This window comes from Mesoplodon densirostris, chromosome 9, assembly GCF_025265405.1.
Source record: "Mesoplodon densirostris isolate mMesDen1 chromosome 9, mMesDen1 primary haplotype, whole genome shotgun sequence".
Taxonomy (NCBI): domain Eukaryota; kingdom Metazoa; phylum Chordata; class Mammalia; order Artiodactyla; family Ziphiidae; genus Mesoplodon; species Mesoplodon densirostris.
Genome location: NC_082669.1, coordinates 91,538,825 through 91,557,907, shown reverse-complemented (window position 1 = coordinate 91,557,907; position 19,083 = coordinate 91,538,825). Strand labels below are relative to the sequence as shown.

Below are 19,083 nucleotides of genomic sequence, written 5' to 3'. Positions count from 1 at the left end.
GCAGAAGAGTAACTCAAGAGAATGTGGTTGTACTATTCAGTTAACAGTAGTTTAGTGATAGCAATTTTGACAAACTAGAATTTTATGCATGAAACTGGCAGAACAAACCCACCCAAACCAACTAAGCCACTGAAAACTCTCCTCCTAGGCTAAGATGGGTCTCATCTAAGAACCAAATCAGATATTAACATGAGTTCATTTCGAAGCTCTGGCTGGTTTAAAAGGTGTAAGGTCCACTTCTTATTGCTGGTAGGTCTGAGGGGAGTATACTTTAGAAGAGACAGGAAAAATAAACCAAAGGAAATAAAATTGCTCTACATAATAACCGTAAAATGTTAACTGTAAGGTGGGCTGGGAAGGCTTATGAATTAATTAAGGGGTAGAAATTGTATCTTTTCCTCCTGTGGATTTATAATATCTAAGATTATTCATCCTAATTTAGTATTTGATCCTAAAGTTTGTCAGTGGAAACACTGGAAAACAAAAGGTACACGTGCAATTCTGGATGGGAGACCTTAAAAGTGACCAGACTTGGGAGTGTCCACACCTACTTCGCACTTAAGAGACATGAAGAAAAGTACTACTGGGAGAGGGGATCTCATTAGAAGTGAAGCTACACAAAGCAGAGGTCTTGGAGAAGGAAGCATCTGGAAGACCAGTTCCAGAACTAGGAACTGTGATTTCATTCCCAAAGGACCCTGGCGAAGGGCTCAGATCCTCCTGGGGCTTTTCCCTTGAATCATACAGATAGTCGTGACTCTGTATGTAAAGGTTCACATTCTTCCTCTGAATTCCCTGTAGCTCCTCCAACCCTTCAGAAGTCTTGATACATCCATATAAACTTGTGTGGAGGTGGTTTGGGGAATATATGGGAGGGGGCAGTAAAAGGGAGTATGCCTTGCCCCACAGTTACTCCCTTGCTGATGTCCTGGAGGGAGCCGTGTTGCGTTGAGTGGATTACGTGTGTCCAGGAGTTCCAGACGGGGAGCAGAGAGAAGGCGCCCACAGTGGGTGGGTGTGAAAGGCAGACGACACAGAGAGAAAACTGGACCCTGTGGAGTGGTGAAGGGAGTGGCGGAGGTAGGCTGGACTGACGCTTGGGTCATAGAGGTGAGCTCACATACACAAGTTACTGTCAGACAATCAAGGTGGCCTTGAACCAAATAGATCTGGATAAGATTTATTGATCAGATTGTTTTAGAAAACCAACAGCAAAACACTGACAAGATACATAAATACAGATTGGACATTTTAGGGTAAATTCACTATATTTCCTACCTGCTTGTAGGAAACCAGGTAAGGTAGGAAAAGCTGTCCTGATCATATGGCATGCACACCAGACTGCAAAAGGACTTCCATACTACTTAACAGGACTGTGGCAAACAGCTTTAAAGTAAGGCAAGCATCGTGTGTGGCCTAAGCATACCCTGTGCCAAGAGCCAAGCCCAGGCTCGCCTCAGAGACTGCATGTGAGGAGGGTTTCCCTTTCTTGCCTAGTTCTTCCAGAAAAATCCTCATTGGCAGGTGCCTTTACAGGGAGATGCCTGGCGCTGTCCCTGCTCAGACTCTGTGTACAAGGAAGTGGCTTTAGAGAAAGTCAGTGTATTTCTGATGCCTCCTTTGTATTCTAAATGTGCAACTAGTAAACAGCAATTACTACAGCTTGGTGAAACTGCCTCTGACTCACCCTGTACAGTGACTAAGCAGGGCCTTTAAAAAACTTCTAAAAAGTGAAAAAAAAAAAAAGATAAAAACATGAAAATTATGTTAAAAAGATGGTACCACTTTTGAAGCACAACTCAAAACTTCTTTCTGTAACACCAGATGAGGGAAGAGGTCACTTTCCACCAAATCTAACGACCTTAGAAGGGAAACGCCACTGCTGGGCATGATCTGGTGGTGATGCACACAGAGGTTACAGAACTCTACCAAGCCTACCTCAGGCCCTGCCAATGCTCCTAGAGCCCCGAGGCATTTGGGGAACCTAAGCAATTTAAGCAAATGGTGACCAATTTTGGAAGCTTATGATCATAGGACCATAAACCCTCATCCATCCTGGAGCTCAATGCTAGAACAATGAAGAATGAGGAAATTGACTTTTTGTGCTATATCAGAGTGCTGGCAGGTGGACAATTCAGTAACCTATGCCACCTTTTAAACATCTTTAAGACCACATAAAAACAAACTGGTTTTACAGAATTAAGACCAACGTAGTCTTAGAGGATAATTCAACCTTTCCTACAAGCCAAGCTATATGGGTTGTAGGAAAGGTTGAGGCTCCTTCAAGAATAGTGGAAAAGCAAGTATTTGCAAAGATCCAAAGAAATGTATTCAAATGATGGGATTTCCTCTGCATCATACACAGCTTTTTTCTTCCAATATGTGCTAAGAGTTCTTTGGTGGTTATAGGAGAGACAGCCTAGAACTCAGGGCAGGAGACTATGCCAAAGCAGAAGACTGAAGAGTGACATCTAAACTCACCATTAAGCGCTGTCATCATGTTGACCACCTACAGCTAACTGGGCTGCTTATATGTTTGCTGGTCTCTAGCCCCTCCGTGATTCCTGCTTTTCAATTTCTAACTACACATTAGCCCCACTCCATTGAAAAGGAGGTGCTTGTGGGAAAGGGTAGGGAGAAGGAAGAACTATAAATCAATCAATTGTTTGATAGAAAAGTTGAAACACTGATTATCTATGGATTTCAATTATCTGTGCTTTACTCTGGGTAATGAAAGGTCACTGTTATTATACCTTTTGCTTAGAAATGTTAATATTTATTATTATATTTTTTAATCTAGCTATGTAATGGACATGAATAGCTTAGAGCAAATTTTTACATCATGTCACCAGGGCCCTGAAAAAAGAAGATTTGCCAGTAGAAAGGGTTTCAGTTTGGCCCCTGAACAGTTAAAATTTCAATCTATTCTATATTGGTTTATAGATTTTCCAGAATATGGAAAATACCTTATTAAATGAAAAAAGCATCATTTTCTTCATTTAATAAAGTATTACTTTCACAGATAAATTAGTATATACATGGGAGAACTCATAGTATTAAATATTAGGTTTTAATTCTCCATTTAGAAAACTCCTTACAGGTAGACTTCCTTGTTCCTAGGCAAAGAAATATAAGAAGATATGCAAACATGATATAGTACAAAGATGACTGGGGAAAAGTCTCAATTCTAACAAACCCAAGAAACAACAAGTCTCTAAGAGTTGGAGTAAGGAAACACTGGACTTGAAAGTCCAGCTTTACCAAGAGTTGGCCTAAGCCAGCCAATCACATCTCAAGTTTTTGGTATAATTTGACTCTAAAGTAATGAGCTGGCTTCCCCAAGACAGATACAAAATAGTAGTCTACCTGCTTTATAGTCACACCTTATATATAATCTGTATATATCCATATGTGTTTCTATATATTGCACTTAAACTTACAGGACTGCAGTAAGATAGCTGGGAGTACCTCAAAGAGGCAGAAAAGCAGCAGGCATAAACTTTCCTAAATCAAGTAACAGTGTCAGGAATTCAGAGTGCTGGTTTTGGATATACTAAAATGCCTGGTGACTCCCTATATAAAATTCTAGTCATCTACATTTAAGTCATCATACACACAGTCTCATTTGGCATTCAGAACACATGCACATGTGTGGTTCTATAGCACTCAGAGCTGATCATACTACATCATTTTCACTAGTGTTATATTAAAAGAAGACACTTTAGACCAAAGATATGTACTTTTATGAAAACGTCACACTCAAGGTCTTGGATGTCAGGCCTCCAAAGTCTACCTCAAAGAAGACTGCCTTCAGAACGTTTTAAAAAGGATGCTAGCAAGTGTGGATTGAACCAGTCTCTCTTTCAGCTCTCTGGTGTCACAGAACTAGAGACCTGCTTATATCCCAAGGACTATGGAAGGATAAGCACAGAGGCTGAGCATTCAGTCTTTGGTCCCTATAGATCCAGGACATTGTAAATAGAGCTGCAATGAACATTTTGGTACATGACTCTTTTTGAATTATGGTTTCTCAGGGTATATGCCCAGTAGTGGGATTGCTGGGACACAGAAGCAACCTAAGTGTCCATCAACATATTAATGGATAAAGAAGATGTGGCACATATATACAATGGAATATTACTCAGCCATAAAAAGAAACGAAATTGAGTTATTTGTAGTGAGGTGGATGGACCTAGAGTCTGTCACACAGAGTGAAGTAAGTCAGAAACAGAAAAACAAATACCGTATGCTAACACACATAAATAGAATCTAAGAAGAAAAAAAAAAGGTCATGAAGAACCTAGGGGTAAGATGGGAATAAAGACACAGACCTACTAGAGAATGGACTTGAGGATATGGGGAGGGGGAAGGGTAAGCTGTGACAAAGTGAGAGAGTGGCATGGACATACATACACTACCAAATGTAAGGTAGATAGCTAGTGGGAAGCAGCTGCATAGCACAGGGAGATCAGCTCGGTGCTTTGTGACCACCTAGAGGGGTGGGATAGGGAGGGTGGGAGGGAGGGAGACGAAAGAGGGAAGAGATATGGGAACATACGTATATGTATAACTGATTCACTTTGTTATAAAGCAGAAACTAACACACCATTGTAAAGCAATTATACTCCAATAAAGATGTTAAAAAAAAAAATCTAAGACAAAGATCCTTTTGCCACCCTGGGCAGTGTGACTTGTTTAATTATGGATAGTTTCTGCCCAAACATCCAGAGACTAGATTGGAGTCATGCAGCAAAGCTTTGTTTTGAACTAATGGAGCTGCTCAGACTGACCTGCTCTGGAGAGAGCTCCTCATTGGAACAAGCCTAGCAGTGGGTGGTAAGAAGTTAAAGGCCAGACTGGTCATGGCAAGAGGGGGATGGGGCCTCTGGAGGAGTTGCTCTTTTCCCTGCCTCCCCCCTACCCCCTCACTCCCCCAAAAGGACCCAAGCTCACAGATGAAAGGTTGTTACAAGACCTTGCAGAACACAGGCTCTATGAACTCAACCTCACATGGATGGGAGGTTATAATAAGGCCTGGAGGTTAGGAGTCCAAGTCTAGAGGCCACATTTTTCTCTTCCCCAGAACTGAACACTAGATGGTAACTTTTTAGCCATAACTCAAAGGTGATTTTAAATCCACACATGAGCCTAAGAGACTCCCTTCTGGGACAAAGGAAGAAGAATAATAATTTTAAAAGCTAAGTGAAAAAGAGGCACTTAAAGCAAAAACATGTCCCTAGTCTCCCATCTGAGTCTCCTGTTATGACGTAACCAACGGAATGATCAGCACTGTGCTCTCTTGCACACCTTTAGCACCTTTCATACACCGAAGGACTTCCAACTGCTCATGTCTCAGTGACCACTCTAGCAGCCTGATGGCAAAGCAAGTAAAAATTTAGGTCATTTCTTTTTTAGAATTAAAATACAACACAAAACAAACCAGAACTAAAATTTCACACCAAAAAGTGAATGATCCTCAGTTTCATTCCTTCCTCATGCTAGTTTTTAAAATGATACTTAGTTCTTCAGGAAGAATGACCTGTGGCTTTTCCCCAAGACCTTTTATCCAGTTACTAGGCAATTACTCACAGCACCATGCACATTAAAGCAGACAGAAAACGAGGCAAAAAGTTAAGAGAAAAATCAAGGGCCAACTGGCTTTCTAGAGATAAAAACCCATTGCCTGAGAATACGGCAGGTGCACGGCCCAGAGTGAGAAAAGAAACAGCTCTGGAAGAGATATGGGAACATATGTATATGTATAACTGATTCACTTTGTTATAAAGCAGAAACTAACACACCAGTGTAAAGCAATTATACTCCAATAAAGAAAAAAAAAAAAAAAGAAAGAAACAGTTCTGAAAGGAAATGGCCAATATGACTAGTCAAAGCTCACAGCCCAGAGCAGAAGCCCTCCCTGCCCTGCTCTATTCCGGCCGCCCACGAGCTTACATTTATGTCCCACAGCATTTATGCCACACACTTAGGGTCTGCAATTCCCCACAATGAAGTCAGAAAGATACCTGAAACCATTAATAAGCATAGGAGAATTTCAAAACTGCCCAGAACGAAGAACTTTGACCACCATAAATTTCTTGATTTGAAATGTTCTTGGTGCCATAATTTCTAAGAGCAACAACAAACAGCACAACTACAACACACAATAAAGTCTTCAGACAAGTCAACTCTAACCACTGCTGGCACCAGAAGGATGAGAAAAGAAATCACTAATCAAGAGCTGCTGAGCTGCTTAACTTTTCTCCAAAGTCAAAGGATCGGTTTAGGTACCTAGGCAGCAAGACATCAACCACCGCTACCATTAGATGCAGCTACTCAATTAGATGTACCTTTGCAAACAGGAAGTTAAACATCTAGCTTTCCCTATCATCTGCAAGAGTCTCAAGGTTAGCCTTCTTGATCTATCCCCAAAACTTCTTGTTGCTGTTGCTGGATTTAATTTTTTTAATTTTATTTTTGTTTTTATTGATGATGTTGCTTTAATCTATAGAGCACTGCCTGACAGGGTCATATGTTTAGAGTTCCTTTAAAATTTTCTTTATCTTATCTTGATTCATAACATTATTAAGGTACTTTCAGACTCTCCCTCAACTCCATCAAGGAAGAGGGAGTATGTGAGTACGTGTGTGTGTATTGGGGCAGAAGGGAGAGAAGCAAAGAAAAAAGCACGAGGGAAAGTGAGATTCCATAAACTTAAAACAATTTACAGAAAGGCATCTGATGTATTTTCTGAATAAGGCCTTGATCAGGGTAACCAATCCTCTCTGTAGCACATTCTACACTGCCCATAAATAAAGGAGTCTCTTTAAATTAACATTTCCAGTATCAATGAACAGTCCAGAAATCCTCATTTCAAGCGCTCGATGAGTCCCTGTGTGAGTCCAAGGTGCAGAAGCTGTGTCCGGGAGAGGTTTGCTAGGTTGGGGAAGGCCGCAAGCAGCTTCTCCCACGCCAGTTCCAGCAGGCTAGGAACCACCAGCCAGATCTTAAACAACGACCCAGTCCGTTTATTTTCGTGGATGTTCACCACTCCTCCATGAATGTACATGCAACCAGCCTATGAACAAATGGCAGTCAAAAGAGGATAAATTCACATGGGAGAGAAACAGGTACTTACGCTGAATGTTCAGCCAAAAAGCTCATAGTAGGCTGAATTAGACGACAGGAAACAGAAAAGTTTCTCACTGATCCCAACACAGTGCAGAGATCAAGAAAGGCTTAGACACTGAACGAGTTACTAAGGGAAAAGCAAGAGGCTGGTTTTACTTCAACAACAACTCCAACAACGGTAAACTAAGACGATATTAGGTATCCACTGTGCCCAGTACTAGGGTACAAGGTGAAAATAAAAGTCTTTGCATTCAAGAAACTAGTAGAATCTTCAATAACATGGCATCTTGGGGGTAAAACTATTCTGCCCTCCCAGGAAACACCTTTGATATCACTGTCAGGGCCTGAATGCCACATGTAGCATTTCTTTTACATTTATGTTGCTCTTTTTAAGCTTGTATATGATGATTTTTTCTCCCCTTTTCTCAGAGGAAGAGCTAGCTTTGGAAGAAAGGTTTTAAAAACACATTCTTAATCCAAGCTTTGCTAATATCAGAATCTTTTTTTCTTGCTATATCTCTAAAAATATCTCCTTATCATCTGCAACTACATAAAAAAGATACGAAAATGAAAGCTTACTGGTGTAACAGCTGCACAGTGAAAATAAACTGGCTCTGGCATGGTAGCTGGGAGCTTTACCCATTGAAAAGTCTGCAGATTCAGCTTCCAGATATCTCCCAGGATCACTTCTCCATTATAGCCCCCGCAAATAAACACATCTATCAGGAAAAGAGAAAGCAAAATCACACAAAGGAAAAGGGCCACAGTGACAGCATGTCCTGTAGTAGCTCTCACGGCTAGATGACATGGGACCAGTTCAGTCCCCATACCATAGAGGACTCCAGCTGGCGGGCCGCTCATGCTGCTGTCCTGTCCCTCACTAGAGTTCGGACACTATGTTGGGATCTTTGCTAGGGCTAAGGATGCAAGCCTCTGAGGAAGCTTCATGCCTAGGTTCTCAAATTCAAATACCTACAGGTGCCAGGCATAGGAAGTGAATGAGCAAGAAGGTTCAGGAAAAATAAACAAATAGGTTCAGGGAACAAATAGGAGTGCACTTGCTCTAATGAGGAAGATGGCAATGCAGCTCCAGCTCATCGATGCCATGTAGGACTTAGGGTCAGCAATTGCCAGATCTTCCAATTTTTTAAAAGACACTGGAAATCCAGATTTTTTGAAAAGTGAAACATTTTGATTTTTAAGTATTGGCCACTAATTCAAAAACTGTAATACACACATGAGCCAAACAGAACACATCTGCAGGCCACCAGGTTGCAAACTCTTCTTTTAAATAACATCCTGAAAAGGATAGACATTTTTCTGCCCATAGAGACAAACATTCTCTACTTAGACAATTAACCTGCAATGTTCAGTTTGGGGGCACAAAAGAGGTTTTTCCAAGCTTTCTTCAGCCCAAAGAGGACAGTTTGAAGTCCCATTTGATCTGTACCAGTTATTTATGTCAGGAACAAAACCTTCCGAAAATTAAAGGTTTTTTTAATTATTGTTCTTGTTGTTCTTTTTGTTTTTATAAAATCAGTTAGTTATAACTAAGTAGACAACATGTAACAAAGGCTATGCGAACCTTCAAGCTAAATGCCCACAACTATAGCTGAATTCCATTTGTATGGTGCCTGGACTCAAAGAACCAAATGAATACATGTCTTAACTCAGATCTAGATCAAGTTTAACTTGATACAATTAAACTATAAAATACACTGGAAACTTTTCTGGCTAGGATTTTAAAGAAGTATGGCTCCGTTCTTAGAGAGGCAAAGCTGAACAACGCCACTATCTATAAATCTTGTCCAAAGAGCAGAAGCATAATAAAAAGTGCCTCTGTACTAGAGATGGCAGCATAATCCTAGTAAAATCTGAACTAAGCTGCTGAAAGGATACAGGCTATCAAACTAATTTACACACACCTTCCTCCCCTCCAAAAATTTAAGGTGGTATATCCAACTATAAAATAAGCTGTAAATTAAAAGACAGGACGTTTATCCAAAGAGGAGTCATTTATCACACTCAAGATAAAGTAGCTGCAGCTGCTTTCTGAAGCCATACAATGCTTGTGTTGTAATATGGCCAAAGAATGAGCTAAGAGTTCTATTTGGCATCAGATAGAGCAGAGAATAAACTTTATGAAATAACACTCTGAAGGAGCTATTACAATTTTAATACAATATCTACCAAGGTCTCTACTGTATGTCAGTATTATTAGTGTTACCCACCAAAACCAGAGACATCTGTTGAGGTGGGGTGCTGAACGATTAGGTGGTAGAATAAAAGCTTATTTATCACTTATTTTGAGATCTGTGATAACTGAGGGAACCCAAACAACACATTAGTTTACTTTACGAAAAATTGCTGAGAGATGCAGAACTTTATGGATTTCTCTTTAAGTATAAACTAAAAGAAACAGACTCTCCCCAAAGTCATGCCTCTTTTAAAGAGTTATCATTAAGAAATAAAATAATCTCAGTATGTACAATTACAAAAATGGAACCAGCCTGTTATTTGAAATCCTTACCATTTTTTATCTGAACACAACTGTGACATCTTCGGGCTGCAGGAAAACCTGCCAAACACATAAATACAGAAATTCCATTGTTCACAGAAAGACTGGGAATAATGGTGATCCGACACAGCAAAAGACATACTATGAATAACTTGCTTAAAACAATCCCTTTGTTGCATTAAAGCAAACATTGACTAGTTCTTCCAATCCTGACTTATTTCACACTAGAATAAAGCCATCATAAGTTTCATCATAATGACATAATGTTAAGGTGTCAGGAAAACAAAGTGAGGTGGCAGTGGGCAGGGGTTACTAGTAGCTTTCCCAAGCCCTTTTACCCACAAAGGGACAGGTAGATCTTGATTTAAGTGCCTACTTTTATTCTACCCAGATTTCCCCTCTTCCACAGAATTCACCAATCCCCATTAAAAGTCTAAGCTCATGGGCTTCACTGGCAGTGCAGTGGTTAAGAATCTGCCTGCCAATGCAGGGGACACGGGTTCAAGCCCTGGTCTGGGAAGATCCCACATGCCGAGGAGCAACTAAGCCTGTGCGCCACAACTATTGAGCCCGCGCTCTGGAGCCCACGAGCCACAACTACTGAGCCCACGTGCCTAGAGCCTGTGCTCCGCAACAAGAGAAACCACTGCAATGAGAAGCCCGCACACCGCAACGAAGAGTAGCCCCCGCTCGCTGCAACTAGAGAAAGCCTGCGCCCAGCAACGAAGACCCAATGCAGCCAAAAATAAATAAATAAAATTTAAAAAAATTAAATAAAAAAAATAAAAGTCTCTGCTCAGTTGCTGAGGAAGAATAATAATTGGGCTAAGGAATACAAGTAATTTCTTTTCTTTTTTTTTTTTGGCCACACCGCACGGCATGCGGGATCCTAGTTCCCAGACCAGGGATCGAACCTGTGTCCCCTGCAGTAGAAGCTTGGAGTCTTAACCACTGGATCGCCAGGGAAGTCCCACAAGTAATTTCTAATACCAATTCAACAGATATTTTTCTTCTCAAATAATGCAATAAAATTACTTTTTCTCTTTCAGAACAAGTAAAACTATAAAATACATTTATTAAAGATAAATGAATCAATATTTTAAATTTACCTATTTTTTCATGGGGTTTTGTTGCAATTTCCTCCCATGCATTCGTTTCAAGGTTATACGCATGAATCTTGGAGAGAAAAAAAAAAAAAGATACACAAAAAATTTTAGCTAGCCTGAAAACTGGATTTTTCGTAACAGCCTGTACAAACATATTCTTGGTTGAAAAGCCTTCTTTTCCTTTGCTATTCTCTGATCTTTCCTAATTCTAATATAAGGCAAAACATTAAATGAAGCAATTGAAAATTCAGCACATACATAATTTTATTATTTTTAAATCATAGAAAAGAATGAAGAAAAAAGTTGGAATTCTGCAACTTGCACATTTTCTACCATGAACATGTATCATTTTTATAACAGAAAAAAGCAAGTGTTGGTAAGAAAACACAGAACTGCAGTTTTGACAAAACTGGAAAAAGACCATTAAGGTTCCAAATCAGGAGCACTGAGGCCTACAGATTTCCCCTGGGACATATGGATTTAGAAATGCCACAGAGACGGATGAATAAAAGCCCTTCAGAACTCAGCTTTCTAAAGTTAGTGATGTGCAGTCCTAAACATGCCTGTTCTTTTTAGATACACAGCACTGACAATGAGAGGGATGTGACATTCTGAGAATCCTGGTTCCAAATCTAATTAGTTGCTCCATTTAAGCTACTATATTTTTCTTTTAATGTCTTTTCTCATCTAGCATAAAGGGATAGTTCTAATAAAGTATTTTCAGTGTGTGATTATGCAACTGTCAACTGGAAAGCACATCCAGTTGGCAGAGTTCAACCTTATATTATAAAGAGCATCTAACACAAAATAGGTGTTGATGAAGAAACTGCTTGAAAATTACAACATCTACAGTAACAAAATTCTTACTTATTATGCTTAGTATAACACATGCCTCTCTCTAGCCTTCTTCCTCTCTCTCTCTTTTTTAATATACCTTGTTTAAGGAATAAGCTGTCCAAGAAGTACCACCTCCCAAGATGTAAATCCTCTGCCCATCATGTGCAATTTCATGTCTGTATCTGAAAATATACAATAAAATACATTTATAATTATGGGAAAAATGATCTACCTAAGATTTGGCTGCAAGATTTTTTATTGCATCATTATTTATAATAATAAATTATTGGAAATAACCCGAATGTTTAATAATAGTGAATTGGTTAAATAAATTATACAATATATAAAAATGGATTAGCATGCAAACAATAAGAATGTAGGAAGAGAGGATGGTTAATATACTGATAACTTCTTTTCATGTCATTAACTGAAAAAAAAATCAGTTATATAAGAGCAGATAGGCTATAATCCTACTAAGAATTTATAGATATACAAATATGCACAGAAAATGACTATAAGGATACATGCAAAATGTTAATCCTGGTTATCCCTGAGTTTAGATTTTGCTTTTTATTTTCTTCATTTTGCTTATTGGTATTTTCTAGATTTTCTATAATATTTTTGTGATAACTTTGTACAAGGGGGAAATTATTACAGTTTTAAAAAGTGATCTGCCTACATTTAATTAGAAAGCTTAGACTATGGGCTTTCAAATTAAGATACTTATTTAACAGATACAAAAATATCAGAAAAATTATGCTACATAAAACTGTGAATATAATGTGAAACACCTACCAGAACTTTTATCCAAGCAGTCTAGCTAAAAGCTGAAACAAGTTATAATATGTCCATAAAATGATTCAAAGAAGGCAACCATGTGAAAATGCTTTGAAAACAATCTATTTCCTCCTTTCCCTGGAGGCCCTGGTGCTGATAAAATAAATTACATCAAAATTGCTCCCCATACCAAGCCATCTCCCAAGTCCTCTCATGGTAGTTCTGCAATAATCAGCCCACTAAGATACTACAATAGAAATAAGTCTTCCTTGGCACCCATATGTCATTTTTTTAAAGGCAACAAAGACATAATAGTCTAAACAGTGAATAAAAAATTATTTACTGTCTTTGCTTTTAAACTTAGAGGGCAAAAAAACCTCTTTGAGTTTTCCAGTGAGTTTAATTCTAAGAAGAGGCAACTGCTATTAGGAAAAAAAAAAAAAGTGAAAGATCTACGACTGCTACTAGAAGGCAACTAAAGAGAATCATGCGATGTTTGAGTGTTTAACAGAGCACTTAAAATAAATGACCTTCCCTTCCTTTCTTCCATCCATCCATCCAACCACACTCACTGAGTACCACTATGGGCAAGGCACTGTGTTCTTACTGGGGATACAGTTGTAAGCAAATGAGCCAAAGAATCCTAATATGCAAGTTAAGAAGGGAAATCAAAAAGTAACTAGAATGTAATTATTTTGCCTGTAATATGAAATTTAGTTACAACTGTTACCATTGGTTTCACTGTTTTCCTAATGCAGGAAAACTGAAGTACAAGAGGAAATAACAGGAAAAAATTTCTTTAATTCAGAGGGAGATATCATTCCCTCACCAGAAGACCCTTCTTTAATGCTGAACTGGGATCTAACAGCCAGTTAGCTATTTTAACCAGGCCAAAGGGTCTTCTTCAAACCATACTGCCAATATTCTGAAAAAAAGTAAAATCTTAGCAAGAAAGAATAAATATACTTTAATCCTAGAATCTCACCTCTCTTCTGGTAGATCACAGGATAGGTTGTTTGGTTTCAGTTGTGTCCACTCTCTGGTATTGAGATCTAATTTGTGCAGGTCTGTGCTGTAAATATAGCCAGTTGTCCCTCCAAAGACATAAAGGGAGCCATTGATGATAGCCATGGCCTGGATAATGAGGAAAGGTGAACGAGACTTCCTCGTTAACACTTGATTGAAGAATGTAACCTTACTAGATATCCCCAAATCAGGTTTTATGAAATTTTCTTGTATTTTTTTAACTTTCTAAAAATCAGACCCTTAAAAAGGACTAAAGATGTTAGAGAAACAGAGACTATTTTTAGAAAAGTTAACTTTGCTCAACTGGAAAGAAAGTTCTATCTAGAGAGGCAAAGGGTGTCAGATGATCCTTAGGAGTCCTAGCCAACCAAAGAATTTATAGATCATGGACATGAGCATTTCCACTGAAAGCTGCTTCACTTTCTAAGCAGTCTGAAGAAAAATGCCCTTAAGGAGAAGGAGCAAATATGAAAATAAGGCACCAGAATCCCTTAAGTAAGAAGTCTAGAGGTGACAGTCCCCCAAACTTGACGTTTTCCACCAGACTCTTCTCAATGTAAGTTTTGCTATTGTTATGGTAATTTCTTAGAGTTTAAATGCCTCCTGTGGTGGGATACGTCATCCAGTATGTGCCTCACACATAGTTCAGAAGCTATGTATCAGTACCAGTGCCAGCCAGTGCTAGTTGAGAAAGAAGCCACAGCTTTGGTTGTTTTAAGCTTAGCCCATTACTCTCAAAGGGTCCCTGAAGTATGGTGAGTTGTTTTCCTACCTTTTTAGATATAACTTTTCAAACCTAAGGCTTGAAGCACTAGAACCTAACTGGAAACTAATTTCTATATAATCTGTGTTTTAGCTCAGATCTGTATAAAAGTCTCTTAACCAAGTACAGGGATCATCTACTTTATTACTTAGGTTAGAAAGCTCTTCAAAGCATCATAACACTCTAAAGATGATAGGACCTGGGCCATAAATAGCCAAATCTCTCACTGGGGGTGGGTGAGGTCCTGACATTTATAGAAACCTCCATACAGGTCTAGATCATTGATCTTAATCAGAAACAAAGAGTAAGGGGAAAAAAAGGAAAGAAGAAGGCAAGCAACCAGATTTATAAACTACAATTTCACATCAGAACTGAAATATCAAATAGTAACCACAATGAATTTATTCTCCATTAAAAAAAAATTGGTGGCAATATAAATATTCTGACATTGTTCCTGGAACTAGAAAATCTGAACAAATACATCCACAATGACTGGCCATAGATTGGTACCTGTCCATATATACGACTGGGTTTCTTCCCCCGACAGCTGAGTAAAGCCCATCTCTTATACTTCACGTTACAGACATGGACGTCATTGCCGTTGCTCTCACCAAATGGGATGCCTGTTCCTCCAAACACCAACAGGTTGTTTCCATGCAGCACAACTGGGAAAGGAGAAGCACAAATTTCATTTTTGTACTGGCTACCTGCAATGTGTTCCCACATTAACCCAGAAAATCTGAGAAACTCAAAAATGTCCGCTTTAATACTTTCAGAAGATAGCTCAAACCACTGACATACAACTACTACAAAGTTTTACAGAAAAAGATCTAATTCACACTATTTCACATAGCTCACTGTTTGATGTGTGACATGTATTGTGAAATTCATGAAACACTGTATATAACAATACTGAATGATATGAACTACAATCCACCACTGCTGCTTAACACAGTTCAAGTACACAGTAAAGCAAAAGAAAATGAAGGATCATCACTGCCTTAGCAAAGACCCAGTGGGACTCAGGATGAAGGGATAAAAGGATCATTCGTTTTTTGCCAGGGGAATGATCTCTACATTTTAAATTATAGTTTCTGTCATCTTAATCCTCCACCAGATAAAAAGAACACGAATATCCTGCTGGTAACTTTCTGTTCCTGTCGTCACACACACTTGTATATACTTTTTCTCTCTCTGATGGCAAATATTCTGAAAATACTGCTACTGTATTATTTCAATGACTTTTTTTTTTAACCAATTATTCAATTGATGTAGTGTAAGAGTCAACAGCATGAGCTCTGGTGCCCGTGAGAGCTGGGTTTAAAGTCTCGTGTGACCTCAGGAAAGTTATTTAATCTCTCTAAATTAATCTTCCCAACAACCCTATGAGGTAGGAACTATTATTATCTTTTCCATTTTTATAGATGATAAAATAGAAGTGGTGAGAGGTTTAAATAATTTGTTGAAGGTTTCCTAAAAAGAACTTTGCCAAGCTAGGGTTCAATCCCAGGCAGTCTGGCTCCAGAGCCTGCACTCACAGCCACTGCCCTTCGGGCCTCTCTAAAGCCTCAGTTTCCTCATCTGTACAATGGCGATAGTTCCAGTGTTGGCATCATAGAGATGTTGTGAGGATTAAACAGATACCACGTGTGAAGTACTTTGTTCAAGAGCTGTAAACCCCATTTGTTGATCTTCTACTACATTTTGCCTAGCATATATATGATACTTTATGTTGAACCCTCTGAAATATTATTAATTCCATTTTATAGGTAAGGAACTAGAAGCTAAAAATCATCTGTCAAGTAAATGACATACAGCTAAGTTCAAACTCAGGACTATCCAGCTCACAATGGATTCTGAATCACCATGCTATAGTATTGATACAGTATTATCACAGTAAGAGTCTATCCATTAACAGGGTTTAATAATATTACTATTATGATTTAGTATTATTAAACATTATTAACAAGGAAAACATGTGACACTGAGCCAGACCTCTCAGACATTTCATAAAGTCAAAAGTTCAGAACTGCTGGCACTCACGTGACATAGATGCCAATTCTCGGGGCATGTAGCCATCTGTGCCCATCTGGTGCCATACTCCTGTAGCAAAATGATACCTCCAAAGCTCCCTGAAGAGAGGATAGTCTTCATTATCTGGCCCTCCTGATTCATCATAATCTGGGTTATAACCGCCAAACACATACAGATTGGTATTATCTGCCACACAACGATGTCCGCTTCGTGCTGGTGGAGGTCTGTGGCCTAGGAGAGAAGAGGACAGTTTTCCACAGATGTCCCAGCAGATTAAAAGCACAAACAAAATTTGGCAACAAACATTTTATCTTTAAAAGTAAATCAGGGAAAATTTATAATGTGGATGTACTTATTATTTACTTAGGTTATTTTACACATTCACACATACTACTTAGGATTTTAAGGAGCTAGTCTCCATTTCTATTTCATAGGACTATTTTCAGATTTTGATAACTGTAAAAAGATTTTTCCCAAGGGAGGCAAAATAGCATCATAAACTTGAGAAAATGGCTGGTAACTTGGAGTTTTCAAGAAAAGAAGGAGGAGGGGTTTAATAATCCAGAAGCTAAAAGGACAGATTTTCTATTTTCTTAGAGGAGAAAAAAACACAGGCCAACGAAATTAAACTGAAAATATTAGAGAACTACATAAATATAATCACAAATGTGAATGAGTCATGTATAAATAAAAATACACATACATAAAACCTGTGATTTTTCCACAATATATAATTATACACTTAAAAAGAAAACTGGCTTTCAAAGAGTTATAGCAAAGTCTGGAATTTAAATACCACTCCAGACATTATGGTAGCTAACAAAGAATATCCCTGTATTTATCTCAAAGAGCATCTTTCATCCTATTAAGAGCTTTACTGAGAAAAGCTATTTCAGGGAATTTCCTGGTGGTCCAGTGGTTAGGACTCGGTGCTTCCAATGCTGGGGCCCCGGGTTCAATCCCTGTCGGGGAACTAAAGATCCCACAAGCTGCACAGCCAAAAGAAAAGGAAAAAAAAAGCTATTTCTACAATTTGTAAGTTCTCTGAATTTTAAATTAAGTCAACTAGTTTACTAAAAGTTACTTCAAGACTATTTTAGAGTAAAAAACCCCGAAATTTATATTACTTCTATTATCCTTACAATTTTTACACCGGTCTACACAAACCCTTATATAGCTACAGAACCAAAGATGCTTAAATACACACTGGATGGAATAAGCTACTATGGTCGTCTGTTATCCTACAGATTTATCTACTTTCATATATTAGGAATAGATACTAGTATAATATTAATATTTATGACAATGCTGGACACCTAATAAACATTTGTTATATAAACATTTATTACCAGCCTAATATAGGCCTCACATATTTATGTTTTTAAATCAAAATCCCACTTCCTACAGTATGCTTTTAAACAAGAACTGAAAAGAAATTGCACAGAGCTAGAAAAACTAAAAACCAAACGAACAAACCACGAATCACCCAATCACTCAAGTCCAACCTGTTGGTCCTGAGAATCTTTGATAGCTCCTTTCTGCTCAAGCTTGAAGCCCTCAAACAGCAATTCAGAGCCTTTCCTGATCCCTCACACTCCTGCCTGTTTAAGTCTGTCTCTCTGCTTAGAAAGCCGAGTCCTTCCCTTAGCTCTTGGCCTGGTCTACCTAGCCTTCGATGCCTGGAAGTTCCCTGGTGGCCCAGTGGTTAGGATTCTGGGCTTTAACTGCTGTGGCCTGGGTTCAATCCCTGGTCGGGAAACTGAGATCCTGCAAGCTGCGCAGTGCGGCCAAGAAAAGAAAAAAACCTACAGCCCTTACAATTCAGTACCATACCACTCAAATAATAGGACAGACATGGACAATTAATAAGATGATTACACCATAACTATGTAAATACATAATAAATATGATTTTAGGCAAACTATAATCACTTAGGAAATTTACTCACAAGCTGTGATTTACCTCAAGTGAACTCAATTTCTCTTTCTAAAAATCTTGAAACACAGAAAATGCGGTGTGGAAGAAAGAGCAATAACTTCTTCAAATATCTAGATTTGAATCCAGGTTCTTTCTAACTGCTTCCTTGAGCAAGTCACTGACCCTCACTGAGTCTCAGCTTCTTCATTTGTATGAGTGGATTATTATTCCTGTACTTTACAGATTTATTATACTTGCTATTATCTTAAAATGTTTATTGGTTAATAATATATGTATCTTCCCAGGAGGCTATAAGCTATTTGAGGGAAGAGGAATTATTTGCATTCACCTTTCTATTACCAAACCTAAGGCACACAGAAAACACTGAAAAAATTTACAAATTTACAAATTTAATTTTTCTCTACTCATTTCGTTAATATTTATTTTTATTCTCCAAATAATTATGAGTTTCTAAAGGGCAAAAATCATGTATAGCAATTAGCCTGTATCACCCACAACACCTAAAACAGTTAGAGATATAAAACAGACACTAGAAGTTTCACTGATACTAACTTCAGGGCAAAGTTAACAGTAACAGGGATGATCAAAACAGTGTAGAGCTCTCAGTGGACTTTGATATTGTGCTTAAGAGAGATACAATTTTGGGGACAGGGGTTGGATTATGCAACGGTCTTCTCAAAACACAAATGTTTCTAAGAATTAGCAAGACAAATTTTAAGAAAAAAACTTAACAGAGTTGCTATGGTCAACAGACAGGAACTCTAAGAATCTCTATAATGTCATTTGCCTTATTACCTGGAGCCATAAGATACTTTTTGAAACTGCTTTTGGGCAAATATGAAAAGACATACAGTATATTCCAGGATTTTCTCTAAACGACTGTACAATGGAGAAGACATTCCATTCTAAGTTTACTGCCAACTATTTTTGAGACAAATGTAACTCACACGGATTAA

General features: G+C 38.4%; 1 protein-coding gene across 4 annotated transcripts in view; it reads right to left on the bottom strand.

Moving 5' to 3' along the window:
• Positions 1–1,149: 1,149 nt before the first annotated feature.
• Positions 1,150–19,083, bottom strand: part of KLHDC10 (kelch domain containing 10) — a 57,361-nt gene continuing 39,427 nt past the window's right edge. For all 4 annotated transcript variants that reach the window (XM_060107598.1, XM_060107599.1, XM_060107601.1 and 1 more), the window contains 8 exons: positions 16,199–16,420; positions 14,666–14,820; positions 13,352–13,500; positions 11,687–11,771; positions 10,756–10,822; positions 9,659–9,706; positions 7,708–7,847; positions 1,150–7,075 (listed from right to left, as the gene is read on the bottom strand). In XM_060107598.1, coding sequence (XP_059963581.1) covers positions 6,866–7,075; positions 7,708–7,847; positions 9,659–9,706; positions 10,756–10,822; positions 11,687–11,771; positions 13,352–13,500; positions 14,666–14,820; positions 16,199–16,420 — 1,076 coding nt within the window. In that variant the 3' untranslated portion in view covers positions 1,150–6,865. The remainder of the gene's footprint in view (positions 7,076–7,707; positions 7,848–9,658; positions 9,707–10,755; positions 10,823–11,686; positions 11,772–13,351; positions 13,501–14,665; positions 14,821–16,198; positions 16,421–19,083) is intronic.